Genomic DNA, 16662 nt, shown 5'->3' on the forward strand with positions numbered 1-16662 from the left:
AGCTAAAAAATTAATTCAGAAACACTGTCACTTTAAGAACCTTTGTACGGACCGGAAGTCGTATGATCAAGTTCTGCTCCAGAGTATTTTAACTAGAGTCAGTGTGCTAAAGAGCAGTGTTCCTCCTTAAACTTCTTGGTTCCTGACAGCTGGCAAGTTTAAGATTGTGTAGATCTGCAGTCAGTCTAAATTATGTCTCAGTACGAAGAGGTAAATGTGCGCGGCTATGATGAATTCTGTTCGGCTGTGGCTGAAAGGAAAGGGAAGGATATTTTTGCTTATTTCTCCGGAGATAAAGACGAACATGGGAAGAGCTGGTGTCCAGATTGTGTAAAAGGTAACTTCAGATATTTAATGACTGCATATGTTAGATGTACAAAAGGTTATGACTATAATCACCTTTATTTTAGCACATGATGAAGCTATTGGTACATGCACTATAATCTGTCAGTTTTTTCTCATTGTGAGTATGGATATAGTTTGAATGATGTTAACTATAAACATTTATTGCAGTTGTTAAAATACTTTTGTTTAACTTCTTGTCTACTTCTTTTGTTTTAGCTGAGCCAGTTGTAAGAGGAGAAATGAGTCACCTTCCTGAGGGATCTGTCTTCATCTACTGTCAAGTTGGAGAAAGGGCTTAGTCAGTAATTTTTTCACACCACACTTTATGTCAAATTGTTGCGTAGAATTGTTTCCTTTCCTCTTTTGTTTTGAAGTTATTCCAGTCGCACATAATCAGGACTTCAGGTGATGTCTAAATATTATAATTATTAGATGAAAACTGAAAAATGTTCTTTTTCTCCCCTGAAAGAGAAATTAACAAATAGTCTGGCATTACATGACGAAGATTGTAATAATTACACATTTACCTTTAGGAGATAAGATGACAAACAGCAAGAATAGGAAACTCATGTATATAATTTACATGTATCCATAAATGGTTGATATAAAGATTTAATTTTATACAGAAAAGATGACAGAAGAGAAGAAAAACAAACTAGTATTAGTGTACCAACATAGTACAGAACAAATATTTGTTTTGGGAAGAGAGGGGAAAAAAGGTGTTCCAAACTCAATATACACGTTCAAAATAGCCTTCAGCAAATGATTTAGAGCCAAATAAAAATACTTTAATAATATTTTGAAAAAATAAAAGAAAGTGAGACCAACTAAATTATAGGGTTGAATATTTGTTCTGGACTGTCTTCATCTGCTATATCTCTAATTAAATTAACCCTTAAAGACATAGATATATATTTGTGGTGACTTCCAGATACATTTTTCTCTCCATTTAACCTTTCTGCTTATTGTAATATCCTTTACATTTTGCATTTTTCAGTAAAAATCAAGTATTTTCTCATATTTACTGATCATGTTCATAAAAGAGTAAATTCAAAGCTCATCAAAGCAGAGAAAATTGACAAAAAAGAGTCTAGGTCTTTGAAGGTTAAAGGTCTTGATGGTGTAAATATAATGTTAGGAAGCTGTACTTCTCTCCAGCCATGTTAATGTGTATCAACCTAATCACCTAATAATCCTTTTTCTTGTTTCAGTTGGAAGAATCCAAATAATGACTTCAAGAAGACACTAAAGTTGAGTGGAGTTCCTACTCTTCTGAGATATGGCACGGTAGGTATAACTTGTACTTATTTTATTAATATTGACCAACATAAGGGCAGTTTTAAAAAGTCTAACATAGTACAGTCTTTAAATATCCAAACCAAATTAACAGGCATTTAGACAAAACAGAAAACGTGTCATCTCTCACTTCTTAGAAAATGTTGCATATGAGACCATTTATCCATGAATTCATATAATCTTTGTTTCAGCCTCAGAAGTTGGTGGAGGAGGAATGCTTCAAAGCAGAGCTGGTCAGGATGATGTTCACTGAGGACTGAGGGATCGTGCACTCGACAACTCACTAAACCTGCAAGATTTCACTGTGACACAGCAAGTGTAATTTTCAACAATTCAAATGAAGCATTCTTGATTATTGTTTACAATACACAAACTACACTAACACTAACACTATCATTTGATGTCCATAAGTAACTGTGTACATTCGCAACCCAAATCATGAATATCTGCATACATATTTGTCTTTACAAAGTTATCTGCTTGAGGAACAGTAAATAAGACGTTTTTATGTTGTATTTTAATGTGCAAAACCCAAGTGTAAGTGTAATTCAACTTTGAGTCATGTGTGGAAATGTAACGCCAGTGTAACACGTCAGAAAATTGTAAGAATTTCTGTGTGATTTCTGTTTTGCCTTACTGTAGGAGTCAAATAAATTATTTGCAGCAGCTGAAGTATTTCTCATTTTTGAACGCTAGGTGTCAGCCTTTCCATTAGAATAGAGTGGTCTCTTTAAGATTATTTTTCTACAAATTTGCTGATATTTTTTTTTAAATTTACAGTTGTCAAATAAAGTCATAGAAGAGAAAGAGTTAAATTTTTAGCAAAGTTATCTGAGGCTATGTCTGAAATGAATCAGAAAAATAGCACAGTTTATAGAGATTTGTAACCCATAAACTCAAACATCTAAAGAATTAAGCTCATTTTGCAGTGTGCAGTGTATTAAAAACACATTGCAGGGTGCTGGGGTATTCTCTTTAAACTAAAACCACCAGATGTCATGATTAAAGTGTGAGGGCTGGACGCGCAACCGCTGTTGCAGTCAGGGTGATTTAAGCGGAGCGCATTCCTGCACAGCGCTCACACCGGAGGACGAGCAGCGGAGAAACGCACACCGCAACGCCTCACAGGGGCTGGAGCTCACCTACAAGCCCAAACCGGAGGAGGAGGAAGGACCGGCCACCGCACAACGTAGCGGTTATATGCGTGAGAGCCTTGGCTGAGGGTACCGTTGTGTGTTCGTGGACTGTGGCTGCGATGTCGGAGTTTCTGGTGAGTCTACTCGGGGAGCGGCTCGTCAACAGCGAGAAAGCCGAGGTGGACGTGCAGTCACTGGGCGCCAAGCTGTCCCTGGTCGGGCTCTTCTTCGGATGCAGCCTGAACGCACCGTGCAAGCAATTCAACGCCAGCCTGTGCGAGTTTTACAGCAGGTTTAAAAAGACGTCTGAACATAAAGACAAATTGGAAATCGTCTTCATCTCGTCTGATCAGGACCAGAAACACTGGCAAGACTTTTTACAGGAGATGCTATGGCCTGCGTTACCTTTCAAAGACAGACACAAAAAGGTAAGATGGGCTGGTGGGATGAGAAGAGGAACACTGGGAACTATCCTCTGAGGAGGTTTTTCAGTGTTCATCAGTCTGAAAACCTCTGGAAAAAAAAAAAAACAAAGCAAAACAAAAAACCAAAACATCTCCAGGTCATGTGTAGCTTTTCCCCAGTGCACAGGTGTATAGTTAATGTGGGTCATGAAGGTGTTTCTCGAATCTTCCTTGAATCTGAACTTTTGACTTCTTAAAATGGTCTTTTATAAATTAAGACAAACTACTCTTTTTCTCAGTCATAGCCTAAAACTGAATGCAGCATGCAAAAATTAAAAATAAGTTCCTCATAACTATAAAATAAATAAATAAAAAATACTATGTGCTTACAAAGAAAAAGCTGCAGAAGAAGGGATTTTTTTTTCATGTTATGTTGAATTTTTTCTTTGTTTTTTTTCATGCAATCATAAAAGTAAACAACTGTGATTTTATTAAGATGATCTGAATGTAGAAGGGCCACACAGAGAGGTGTTAAAAGAACAGAAAACAGAGCAGAAGACATTCCCTTTTGTCTTCCCCATCCCACAATTTTATCCAGGGAATAACAGTATATATTATATTTTAGCTAAACACATCACAGTGCAGTGTTCTCGAATGTCTCCAGTATTGGCAGCATATTGTTCTGGTTGCTGCAGCCACAACTTTGTCAGTGAAGGCCTGTTATTTTGCCATCATCTCATCTGTTGCCTTAGTATCAACATTACTGTGCAGACATTATATTTGTCTGCTATTTGTAAAATATCATGGAGGTTAAATTTATTTTTCTGATATTTCACAGAGGTAGTGTAACATTTCTTTCATAGTTCAACTCAGAGTAAAAATATATACATGTAATTTTTATTTTAAAATGGAAAAAAAAATTCTATTGGAAACTGCAAGTCTTATTTTGTGGAACTGGGTTTAGAAGGTTTAATGTTTAAACACAGTCAGCTTCTTTTGTCTAACACTGTCCAACAAAATATCAGTTATTATTATTTGTCAAATCAGTAATGCATCATATGAAGACTTATTTCTCTGTTTACTTGAAATATCTTTTATGACAGGAAGGACTGTGTTCTATGCACCTCAGGTCAGTGAGTCATCCCTCAGTCATTTCCTAAATGTAAATTTGCTTGCAGCAGTGAACAAATCTGTGCTCAGGTTTGCATGGAATATATTTATTTACACTATTGTATTTACATTAGTTGTGCAAGTGAATATTGCCAAAATAATAATAAAGAACATCCTCACTCATGTATTTTGGAAAAAGGTAGAAGCTTAAATGATTTTTAATATTTTTTTCAGAAGCATATGATTGAACAAGGAAAAGAAAATATATTATAACCTTTGTCATATCGTAGAATTATACTGATCTAACACATCTCACAGCTGCATCTGGTTTGTAACTGATTTAGCCTGTGTGTGTGTGTGTGTGTGTGTGTGTAAGACATCGCTTCGTGGTTTAGACCAAATCATTGTCTTGTAAATTGTTTCAGATAGCCAATGATGATTTCCGTTCTACTTGATAATGAAGTCCAGGCGTGAATAAGGCACGACTGTGAAATGACAGGGGGAGTGGGGGTTGTCTTGTTGTTGTCTGGGGCGGAGCAGATCACATCCACCGCCACAGTGCAGCGTTATTGTGTTCTAACTGCTTGTGGAAAATATCTGTGGCATCAACATGAGCATTGTTCGTGCTCCTGTCGGTGGTCTGTTGCCTGTCCAGGCCTTGTGAGAATAAGATGCAGATCTGTGTCGTCGCAGAGGCCTGCAATTTTGGTTCAGTTTGAGCTTCATCCAACCTGCGGCCTTTTCTGCAGGGAGGATTTCAGTCAGCAGCTGCAATCCACTAATGTCGTTTCATAAATGTAATGCATCCGTGCACATACATTGTCATCATTATAGCTGCTATTGGGTTAATCTGTGATTTATGTTAGCTGGTATTTAGATTTTATACAAGCATTACTGGAGGCGGATATTTTGAGTTAAACTGCATGTGTGGATATATGCATTTTAGTGACACAAAAGGTCACCACTATAGAAAAATACATTTGATTCGATCAACACGAAAGAGTTAAAGCTCTGTCAGGAAGTATAAAGTTAGCTGGTGATTAAATTCAATGTGCATGTAAGTGATGCAGTAACTGTAGAGGATCTGCTGTGTTGCACTACAGACAGACTTAACTGGTGAGTGATGTTGACCCAGTGGAGAACTGTGTTGATGTTGTGGGTCTGTGGAGACTTAAGTGGCCCACTCACCCCTCCTCTCCACCCTGACTGACAGGGCTCTTATGACTTAGCACAAGCTGAGCTCATCTCCTGGCGAAGGATGCAATTTTTCTTAAATCATGTCTTTCAGAGCTTCGCCACCTACCTCAGAATGCCGGACTGTAGCTCCCCCCCACCCTTCGCTTCCCTCCTCCTCTTCCTTGTACAGTACTAACTTGGCTATCTCTCACTGGAGCCTGTCCTCCTTTCCTTTACTCAGGGGTTATCCAGCTCTTCCTGTTGCAGGAAATGTTTGTTATTCAATCAAGAAGGCATAATAGTCTTGATTAAATGCAGAGAGCAGAAAGTTTAAGGACCATAAGTGGTACAAACTGCAATTTGCCAGACATTCATGCTTACTAAAAGGTACACATTTAAGACTTTCTTAACCATTAAGCTTTTTTTTAGGGCTGATTATTAGCAATCAAGGACGTCAATATTTGGTTTGTGTTTGTAATAAAAATTTAAATCTTGGAGACAAGTTCTAAATACTCCAACACAAAATTTTGTTGAAGTGCTTTTAAACTGACTGTCAAATAACAAAAGTACAATTCAGTAGTAATTACAGTCAGTTTCCCACTGAGCCAGGGGGATTGTAATGAATGAATAAATAAAGGTCCTGTTGTCATTTCTGTGTTGATAGGCTATTACTTGTGACGTCTAACCAATCAGATAGTGCTGTGGGCGGGACATAGCAACAGAAACTAAGGAGTGGTGACTACAGACAGATGTATCAGAGCCAAAGTAGCACATTTTAAAATGTATCAGATTAGAAAAAGGTTCAGATAATCATAAAAATGTGAATGTGGAATCTAATAAATGGTCTGTTCCTATTTTCTGTTTCATTTCTGCCTATAAAGATGTCATTAGTCTCCCTTATCTGATATTTTCCATTCTGAGAGCGGTGTCATGCCTAAAGCCAGACAGGCCAAGAGTAGCAGCATTTGTTCTGAATAGCGTATAGTCTATCCTCTGGTGTTTTTCTTATGGGACCCTTGAATAGCACATTCTCAGTGGGTGGACGTCTGCTTGTTGCTCGGGGATGGCCAGCTGTCTGGGTGTCTTGGCTCGCTGGCACTGCCTTACATGGACTTGTGCAGCAGGAGTGAGAGACTTCCATGTAAATCAATTAAAGCCTTAGCCAAGTCTATGTGAAAAGTTGACCAAAAGGGGGTGGGGGTGTTTAAAGGGGGCAAAGCTGAGATGCTGCCAGAACTGTTCCAGCAGGACTCGAAGGGAGGAGGATCACATCACAGTGAGAGAAAGGCCCTTGTTCAGTCCTCGTGGTCAGCGGGTCTGCTCTGTAGCCAGCCCCCAGAGGCACAGCGCCCGTTCACTTGGCCCAAAGCCAGCAGCTATGAGGGTGCAAAGGGGGCTTCAGAGAGGGGCTAAGGACGCCTTTCATCAATATGTCACTGACCTGCTGAAATCTGCAGTGGTCTGTGCCTTGGGTCAGTAGAAGTGGCTTGGAAATTGGAAAGGCCTTGAACTGGTTTAGGGATCCATTTCTCCCCACTGCATTGGGTTCTTGTGTCTCTGTGTCATTAGATGTTGTCTGTCTTTGTTGTGTTCACTCACATAGCATGGGTTAATAACTCCAGCAGAATGTGACATTTTTGAGGCTTCTGTGATGTGGAATATCTGTAATTGAGAGCTTAGGAGTTAATTGCAGGCTTCAGAGGGGATGTATTCCTCACTAGTTTTTTGCTCAGCATGTTGGCGCTGCAGCTCATGGGAACCAGCATCGTGTGTATTGTATCAGCAGGATATTAAGACAAGTTTTTAACAACATCAAGACATTGGCAGCAAAAAAATATAAACATATCTTACTGCTTTTAAGGAGTTGGACTGAACATGAAAATATTAAAAACAATTGCAGAGCAAATCCATGTGAAGAACAGTGACCTATATGAGCTGTGGCCATTAAACGGTGACACTTCCTCCTAGAACATTTACTGTGATCAAAGCAGAAGGGTTTTAGTAAGTAGCCTAATGTGTGTTTGGCTCTGAGACTAAATAGAAATTGAGTTAATCCTCTCTTCAAGACATTTGACCCTGGCAGATTAAAATGACAAGTAAAATCCTTTTTCACATTGTTTAAATATTTTCAGAGGTGTGTTTTTAGAGTTTTAGCATGTGTCAAGAACCTAACATAGATGAGGGTTTTTTTTCTCTGGCTAAATTTAATAGTGGTGGACTTTTCACTCCCTCACTGTAGTTAATAGGGTCAAAACAAATAGACCTCTTTTAGGTTTAGATAGAGGAAACTTTTGGCAAAATATAGCAAATACTGATAAAGCTTAAATTGCTAAAACTACAGGAAGTGTTTTTTTCATTAGGAGGGTACAGAATCATTTATCTTTAATGTGCATCTTTGCAGTTTGTAAGTGCTTATTAACGCAGACCATCAACAGTATAATTTATGTGTAATTTACTAAATTACATAAAGCATCATTTAAATGCAGCTGCAGATACATCATGCTTAAATTCACTTCAGTGTTTTTGCTGCACCAGGTCTTTATCCTTATCTTACTGTTAGTCTTGTAAGTTGACCTTGCAGAAACTGCCATTGGTTTAAGAGTGTATGTGGCTGTAGTGCAGTAGTGCTGCAGTTTAATGTGACTCCATTGTCCTGCAGCTGTGAGGCCTTGTTGCTGTGCGCCATGTTTGACATGAGCTTATATAAAGAATGTGGGCAGACACCTGCTCCACTGAAGCAGTTCAAGGCCGGAGGGCATGGAAACAGTGTGTGTGTTTGTGAGTGCTTGGGATAACTTGGCAATACCAACTGTTACATCTTGCACTACTAAGCTTGTGTTACTGCCTTCTTTCACAGTCCATTGTATGTTCTTTACTGGAAGATGTGTAATATTATGAGAGGCGACAATGGAGATCTCATCAGAGGTGAGGCTTAGTAGCTTAAGTTACCCAAGTGAGAGGTGACGAACAGTCGCACTGTGTGTCTCGTAAAAGCCATTCCGTCTTGCAATTCAATCTGTTTTTACTTCCGTTATCTACCCATTAAATGACAACACACAATAGCTGTAAGGCTGTGACCTCAGCCTGTGGTCCACGGACTGCTGAAACGATACTCTGGGATTGACTTTTCCTCTTTGTCCCCATGTTCTCCAGCTGGACCGCTCCTGGACTCTGTGGTTTATATAGCAAGGACTTTCCAAAGCAGAGTGACGTTAAACATAATGGACATGGCTAATGTGTTCACCGCAGTGTCTGCAGCAGCTCTAAATGAGAACAACAGATGATTCATCTGCTTGCGTACATTATCCCAAACCAGCCTAATTGTCACATACTTACCAGTCAAATCATCCAAAACCAGTGCAGCATGAAGTTCCGCATGCAATCGCTTGATATCATTTTAAATTCTGCTGATGATGGGAAAGTAGCTTAGCTTCTTTCCATGGAAATAAGCAGATGGTTGTTATTTCAATTCATAAATCCAGTGTCATCTGTTGTGTTTTTTGTGCCATTACTGCCATATTGGGGTTAGCGTGAACGCAAGGAGGTTTTTTCTTCTTTCTCTCTGAGCTGAAAACACTTCATGGACGGCTTGTTGTGCCTGGACCCTCCCCCAGTCAATCCTCCAGTCTCTAATTGCCCCACACCGCAGCTCAGCAGCCCTTTCCAACATAATAACAGCATAGCCGCCCCAGGGGCATCCCACCATCCAGGGCTGTCTTTCGTCTTCCTTTTGTTATCTCTCCTAGATTGAATGTTGGCCCTTTGTGAAAGAACGATTTCCCCCCTCATCATCACTGCTTATCATGTTTCTAAAGCTAAATGAAAGGGACATAATGATGGATGCATGCTTGGGACTGTCTACACTCGCTGCAGATTTTAATCTTTATCACTGACACTCCTGAAAGCTCCATCAGGTTATCTGCTTGATCAGTGAGTGTTGATTTGATGTAAATTTATTCATAGTATGAAAATGTCTGGCGTGACAAGTTTCCCCTCTGACGATAACCCATTCCCTTCCGTGTGACCACCTCGCTCACCCAGATGAAGCAGTGTTGTGTATATGCAAGCTGTAAACCTCTCCCTCACTGTGGTGTTTTCATCCAAATGTAAGTGCTCCTGCAGCTACTGCTCCTGTCTGAAAAGAAGCTTGCCATACAAAGAGACCCACTGTCTCTGTGTGTAGCATGGCACACTGGCACCAGCCCCGCTGTCTTTCCTACAGTGTAGCTGTTGCACGCGGCGAAGAGATTTTTATCCTGCAACTGACAAGCATGTATGCTGGCAAGTGATGAAAAAGGAGGCTTGATTTCTCTGAATGCAAGGCGCTTTTCTGTAGCAAACAGTATTTTTGCAACAGCTCTAACCGTCTTCTATTTTTGTACTGTGCCATCCTTTATTCTTGATTACACAGTGTGAATTGTATACATTAACTGTGAGGATAGGAATGGTAGTTTTTTGTGTGTGTATAAAAGCATAGTCCCTCCCCCAGGCTAAGTGAGCATGTGGATGGAGAAAATGCTCCACTCTGTTCATCTGGGCTTTTTGGGCATCCAGTTGCTGAAGGGTAGAGGACAGAGCAGCTTTTCCTACAAATTAAAAATATGGATGTACTGTAAGACATTAAGCCTGTGCAGTTTATCTGATTTATTAGACTGTATGCCACTATGATTAAATTATGGATTTAATTTTGTGAGTTTCCTATTAGTGTCCATTAGGCCTGCACGATGGGAGGAAAAAAACTGCAATGTTCAATAATTTTTATCAGGAGAACTGTAATTATATGACTTTTAATAAATAGACCAGCTAATACTGCAGTTAAGCAAACAAACCAAATTCACCATCATCTGATTGGCTGAATGGTAAAACTACAGCTTCATCTGATTGGTCAAATGTTTGCATGCTGAGTTTTATATGCATGATTATTTATCTAAATCCCGCCTCATTTTTGTGCTTATTTTATCACGCATGTTCATATTGTCAAACTTTTTTTCCATAATTCTACAGGATGAACATGATCTGCCCCTAATCAGTTTAGTTCAGTGTGGCATAGTCCGATAAGGAGTATAGAAAATTTTCTTAATAAAATACTTTGAGGCAATACAACTGCACAATATTTTCAATATGCTGTATCTCAACGCTGACACTTCATGACAACCTGTCAGTATGTGCGCACGCTCACACACCTGCCAACCCCAATCACTCAGCAGCAGTCTTTTCCCACTCTCTTACCTGTGACACCATGAGCACCACAGGAAACTACAATCAAAAAGTCCAGAAATAGCACATTGTCACAATCTTGACACATTTTTAAGAGGCTTGCACTCTGACGCCCCAACTCTACAGGAAGATCAGGCCAAGTCACCAGTGTGCTTTTTAATTTGAACTAGCTAGTTACACAAACTGAACATGATTTTTTTTTTTTTAAGCTGTCAAAGATTTCAGGCTCTGACATTGCTGACCTAGCATAATTCAGATTAGTTGGCTCAAACTGATGGTTGATCCTTACTTTGCTCATAGACAGATGCTGCATTTACAGCGACCTGTTAATCTCCAGCAGGATAATGAGACAGCTGAGGATATATCATATGTCTAATAAGGTCAGATGGCACTGCAGACAGCTTCCCACAAGAATCGTTTCCATATTATTGAATCAGCTCTTTCAGGCAGTTTTCACAGCAAAGCATGGTACCAAGTTAAGAGTTTTAACAGTTGCAAAAAGAACGAAGAAGTAGAAGTAAGCCTCTTCAAACGTACTTTTTGTTGAAACTCAGCACCTCAACTTTACTCTAGAATTGTGTCACTAATTCATATGCTGTCTTTGCAAAGTTGTATTAAGAGAAAGCTGAGAATCACCAACAGGGTCTGACTCAGGCAGACCTCATGGCCTGTAGTTTTCTCATTATTTTTGCAATAATAACTAAAGAGTCAATTGGAATCATCTCCTCCAGCAGATTGCACATAAACATACATGCTTTATTTTGTGCTGTGTAATGTTTCTGTTTCTATTATTAATGCAAACCTTCAAGATAGTCTCCAGCCACGTTCACAGAGTTTACTGCATGTGTTCATTTGACACAATTGTACTCCCCACATAATTGCACATTATATGTATGTGGAGAATGGGATATGTTGATATCCCCAGTTGGTATCTGTCTTGGCTTGTGTGCACACGCCTGAGTCACATGATTCTTAAGAATACATTTGTGGGCTATTATTCAAGGTCACTGTTGGGCAAGCTAATCTTGAACACAAATAATGGTGCAGCAGTGGTGACCACAAATTGATTCAGAATGCTATATTGCACGCTGTTATGTTTTATTAAAAGTGAAATAGCAGTCTTCATTTTGCTTATTGTTTACTGCGGCAGGAAGACAGTTGTGGAATCAGTTTTTCCTGCTTATATTATTTAATGTAAGTTTTTCCATCTTAACACAGGTTTCAGATGAAAAATCTGCTTGTTTCATTTAAACATTAAGACGACAAAGCTGAGATTAAATAAAAACTGTTGTCGCACTGGTGATAAATTGCTTCGCAATGTTTGGTGACAATTATGCCAAATGTGGTACTGTTACTATAGAACAGCCAATTCATATAAAGTCATCCAGTATCTTGTATAGAAATATACTAAAAAAACAATGGTTTGTGGAGCTTCTAATATGTAGTAAATCAATGTTTGTATGTAGCATTGGGGATGGTGAAGTATTTGCTGTGTGTAAACACATAACTTCATCTGACCTTGATGGCGAGAAACCACATGGATTTTGTATAATGTTCAACAACAGGACAGATGATGCACTGATAGTATGCCATATGGAGGTTTTGGCAATGATACTGCCTGTAACAGGCGGAGAAATCTGAAGGAACCCTCATGCAGGCAAGAGAATGTCCATGACAGGAAGAAGAGTGACATAAGAGGTGGTGATTATCTGAGTGAGAGGGATCTGAACACCTTTCGAGAGAAGATTCAGCGCTGGCTACATTGTTTTCTGTCTTTGCTGCTTGGTTGTCATACATTTCTTCAGCTGCCATGTCCAATTTTGAATTCAACCATGCTATGTCTTTGTTCTTCAATAAAATCCTTGCTGCCTAAATTCCGGACATATTTCAGGTTGTGTAGTTGCACTACAGAATGTGCTGGAGTCAGGAAAGACGCATTTGAATGATCCAACAGTTTTCGTGGTTGTGAGTGAGGACCTCCTGCTGTGGCTTAGCTCTGCCTCTGTGTTGGGGGCTAATCACTGTTTTGATTTGTCTTCTTTTACCCAATCTGTTTGCAAGGAGCACCGATCCCATGGTCATGTTGAATGAAAGGGTTTATCAGCTTAAGCCTGTTGTAAGGAGCAACAGAGGTCTCATCTTTTCACTGAGGAAAGAGAGGAGCCCTCGGACACAAGTGTCCAGGCAATTAGAGACGCTGGGGCCTCAAAGAGAGATTACAGGCACAGTGAGTTGTGGCCGACTTCTTTATTGTTGGGCCACATGATGGCTCAACATTGAGCTAACAATGAAAAGTCGGCTCTTTGGTCCTCCAAAGGCCAGTGGAGGAGCTAAACAGACATAGTCATGGGCCTCTTATCTGAGAAAATTCATTGGAGGCAACATCAAATTATGGGCTGAACTGCTGCTCTGCAAATTGTTTTCTGATAGATTAAAGACTGCCTCCTGATGTAAAGGCAGAAGCCTCAGTTCCAGAGGTGGGAGGCTGAACATTTGCCACATTTGCAGTTTTAATACATGTTGCTGATTATTTTTAAGTTGACACCGCAACAAGTTACTTATATTTTGTCTTACAGAAATATAGAATAAAGGGAGCATTTGGAAGCAGTTTACGTGTTAGGATGCAGTCTGAAAGAGTTAAGTGGTAAAAATAAACAAATGTTTATTCAGCATGGTCAGAACACTTCTACATTGTTTAATATTCATCAAATTAGTTTTTTCAAGCATTGTCATTAAAACAAAATGGCTTTATTTTCACATTAATTTACAGGTTACATCAGGAAATTCCACTTTTATTGACCTTCTGCCCTGGAAAATAAATTGACAGCCCAATTAGTTTATTCTGGAACATGGATTCTGTCTCACCAACTTATCTCTATCCTACTGTGACCTTTTTGTAATGGCATGTCAAGAGATATTTTATTAGCACACAAGACCTTGTTAACTAATCAGTTAAATGTTAAAGGCTGGGAACCCTTCCCCTGTAGACAGCCAAATAAAAGTATAATGTTGGGTAAGCATTCTTGCAGCTGTCGCCTTAAGCAACTTTATTTTCTGCAACAAAATTATGGCTGCAGATTTTTACTCCTTTGACCTGACATCAGCTCCACATCCACGTCAACAATGTTGTAACAGGAACGCAAAGTGACTTTTATTTGTCTGTTGTTTTTATTTTTTACCAAGCACAAAATTTACAGGGAACATGTAATCGCGCTGCTCTGTGAGGTGTTAAATTGAGTCAGGAGGCCGTGGATAAACACAGACTAAATACTTAACCATCTACGCCGCTCACCAGTCTGTCACTCGCCACCTGTTCATTTGACAACGCTGCTGGGTTTGGAAGCAGCAGGTGTGCACTTCAAGACCAAAGGTTGCAGTTCCGGCTCTGGCAAACCCCTGTCTGTGTTATGGTCTGTGAGCTTTTCTAAAGGAAGACTATACACTATATTAATCATCTTTTGCTCAGCCACATCAATAGTGAACTGTTACTGTGCACATAATCTGCCACAGAACCTTACAAAGCTTATGAAGTGAAGCAAGGAAAAGGCTAACTGCGGAGATGAAGGGTTCACGTCAGGAATGTAAGTGTTTCTGCCAAGTCCTGTACCTATTACCCTTCTCTTTTTTCATCTAATATATAATTATAGTGCAGAACAAGAGCCAGAGGTATGCGCTGTGTTTTTTAAACACTGAAAAGGAGACTGAGTAAAACTAAAGAGTTACTTCTGCGAATGAAAATACAGCTGTAGATTTTTTTTTTTTTCACTGTGTATGAAACCATTTTTCAGAGGGAAAGGTGAGACCACTGACCCAAACCTAAAGGCACAGTTTTGATCTGTGCTTCACACTCAGTGTATCTGGGAAAAGCTACATGTGGAATCATTTCTCTTCTGTCTGTTGAGTTCTCTGTGTGGCCAAAACCCTTGAGAAACAAAGGCATCTTCATCACTTCCCCTCGCCGCTTTGTTGCTCCAGGTGTTCACTTCTGTGAGTGCAGGCGAGATGGGCTGCAGATAGAAACCATGTCCAAAAAATGTATTTGACAGGGAAAAGGTCCACAGAAAATATTATCCAGAACTTTGAAAGCTGTCAAAATTCTCACAGGTACTTTATAAAACTCTGCATTTCCTCATGTGGATTCCTTTAGCACAGAGGCTGAAGGAGTGTTAGGAGTTGTTTAACTTTGTTGTGGTGAGGGGGGAAAATCAGGGTGGAGACTTGCCGTAACGTATACTGCAATTTCATTGTCTAATTACTGTCATCAGAGCGTAATCAGAAAATATCAAGGCAGCATTTGACATCGCTCCTGTAAAAAGCTATCATTTGTGGCCCTCCTGTTTCTTAAGGTACAGCCTTTCCCACAAGGTAGAACTGACAGTTTAGAGCATAGAACAATGTTTAATAGTTTGTGGATGGAGGCGTGGCTATGATTTAAAGAGAAATGTAACTGCCTTCCTTGTTTTTCAGGACTCCTTTACCATGTTCTTCCTTTATCCGTTCTCAAAAGCTGAAAGCAGAGCCAAGTTAAATATCTGGCGTGGCCTCAAAGCTCTAAACATTTCCGCAGAAAGCAGATCCGTTTATATAAGTTCAGGGATAGAGATAACAGATTGCATTTCTTTTGTGGCTAGTTAGTTGCCAGTTTTAAAAGAAATGGTTGTACCACACAAAAATTTGGAATATTGGATAATGATACACTCGAGGTTCTCAAGTGCGACTGTTTTTAAACTGGGTTTTCTCTTCAGAGTAAAACTGTGTGTTTGTGATGTCTTCTTGAAGAAGTTAAGCAAGAGCTAGACATTTTAAGCCCTTTATCTGAAATGGGGGGAAAAACAAAAGCGTTTTAAAGTGCACAGTGCCTGTCTAGTGCTCTGTCCACACAAACAGGTATTTTTCTAAAGAGATATTTTCTTCTTCCGTTTGTAGAAAAAAAATTCTGTCCACGACCTTTGTTTCAAAAAATATCTGACTAGAGACTGGTACACTGGGAAACACTCAGACAAAACACCCTGTTCTCTTGTTGGAGTTATAACTGTGGATAATACTGGACGTATTCGGTGCAGAGGCTGTAATCTGTCCTGAACTTCAGCAGCAATGACAAGCTATGAACTTCAGTTTCCTTAAATGTTGGTTAAGGTTGTGGAAGTGTGTTCTTTACATGATGTGGGTTTGTCCAGTACACTGGTCCAGTCCTGTCTCCCAAAAGTGTCTGTGCTGTCCTCGATTTACTGCAGGTCGTATGCTGATTTTATTCACCAGGATTTGATATTTCCTGAGCAGGTTCATTACAGAAAGCCATTATGAACATGAGCAAAATGGGATATGACATCCCTGTTAACACACAAACTGAAGATCTTCATGGAAAACATTTTTACAAATATCAATTTTTGCAACTAAAACATACAAAAATGTTTTGCAAAATATCTGCATTGTTTTGGCTGACAATTTGGTCTCATTTTGGCTCAGTTTAACTCTTTCAACTCTACTATTTCTTTTTTTTTAGGCTCTAGTTGAGGGTGGTCCTTTTCTATCTCCTATCTATTCAGCTTCCTCCCCTTTGTAGAGACCCTTGAGTTATTTTGCTTTGAAAGCCAAACGTGCGGCTGTCCTCAGATTATCTGTTAATTAGGCTGCTTCCTCCTCTGTCATGACTTCAGTTTAAGGGCGTAAGAATCAGCAGGAGTTGAAGGTGGCAACCCTGCATTCATTTAGTTCTTTTCACAGCTGAGAGATGAGCAATGAAAGGGAAGGAAATTGTGCATTTACAGTGATCTGCACCATCTTTGATCTTCAAATTGCTGCCATTATGTGTCATGATATTCCATGTAAAATTCCTCAGATTAGCATGCGTTTGATCTTCTTTCACCACCAGCTTTGATACCGTCATGCTGCGACTATCAATGTAACTTCTGATTTTGCTTAGTATTTATGCCATACAATAACACTTGCTAGCGCTTCTGCTCGGGCTCATTATGCAA

General features: G+C 39.5%; 2 protein-coding genes across 2 annotated transcripts in view; both read left to right on the top strand.

Annotated features, from left to right (window-relative positions):
• Positions 1-52: 52 nt before the first annotated feature.
• On the top strand, positions 53-2313 carry txndc17 (thioredoxin domain containing 17). The gene is made up of 4 exons (XM_030153112.1): positions 53-337; positions 562-643; positions 1557-1632; positions 1833-2313. Exons 1-4 carry the CDS (start codon positions 193-195, stop codon positions 1899-1901), a joined length of 372 nt encoding a protein of 123 aa, XP_030008972.1. The 5' UTR covers positions 53-192; the 3' UTR covers positions 1902-2313.
• Positions 2314-2708: 395 nt separating this feature from the next.
• Positions 2709-16662, top strand: part of nxn (nucleoredoxin) — a 60937-nt gene continuing 46983 nt past the window's right edge. Inside the window, exon 1 of the mRNA XM_030152899.1 lies at positions 2709-3205. Coding sequence (XP_030008759.1) covers positions 2897-3205 — 309 coding nt within the window. The 5' untranslated portion in view covers positions 2709-2896. The remainder of the gene's footprint in view (positions 3206-16662) is intronic.

This window comes from Sphaeramia orbicularis, chromosome 13 (assembly GCF_902148855.1).
Source record: "Sphaeramia orbicularis chromosome 13, fSphaOr1.1, whole genome shotgun sequence".
Classification (NCBI taxonomy): domain Eukaryota; kingdom Metazoa; phylum Chordata; class Actinopteri; order Kurtiformes; family Apogonidae; genus Sphaeramia; species Sphaeramia orbicularis.

Bases quoted from the DNA above. Each gene is read 5' to 3' on its own strand.
- txndc17 (XM_030153112.1), top strand. From the start codon at position 193: ATGTCTCAGTACGAAGAGGTAAATGTGCGCGGCTATGATGAATTCTGT. The intron at 644-1,556 runs GTCAGTAATTTT...TTCTTGTTTCAG, and splicing joins CAAGTTGGAGAAAGGGCTTA to TTGGAAGAATCCAAATAATG. The intron at 1,633-1,832 runs GTAGGTATAACT...TCTTTGTTTCAG, and splicing joins CTCTTCTGAGATATGGCACG to CCTCAGAAGTTGGTGGAGGA.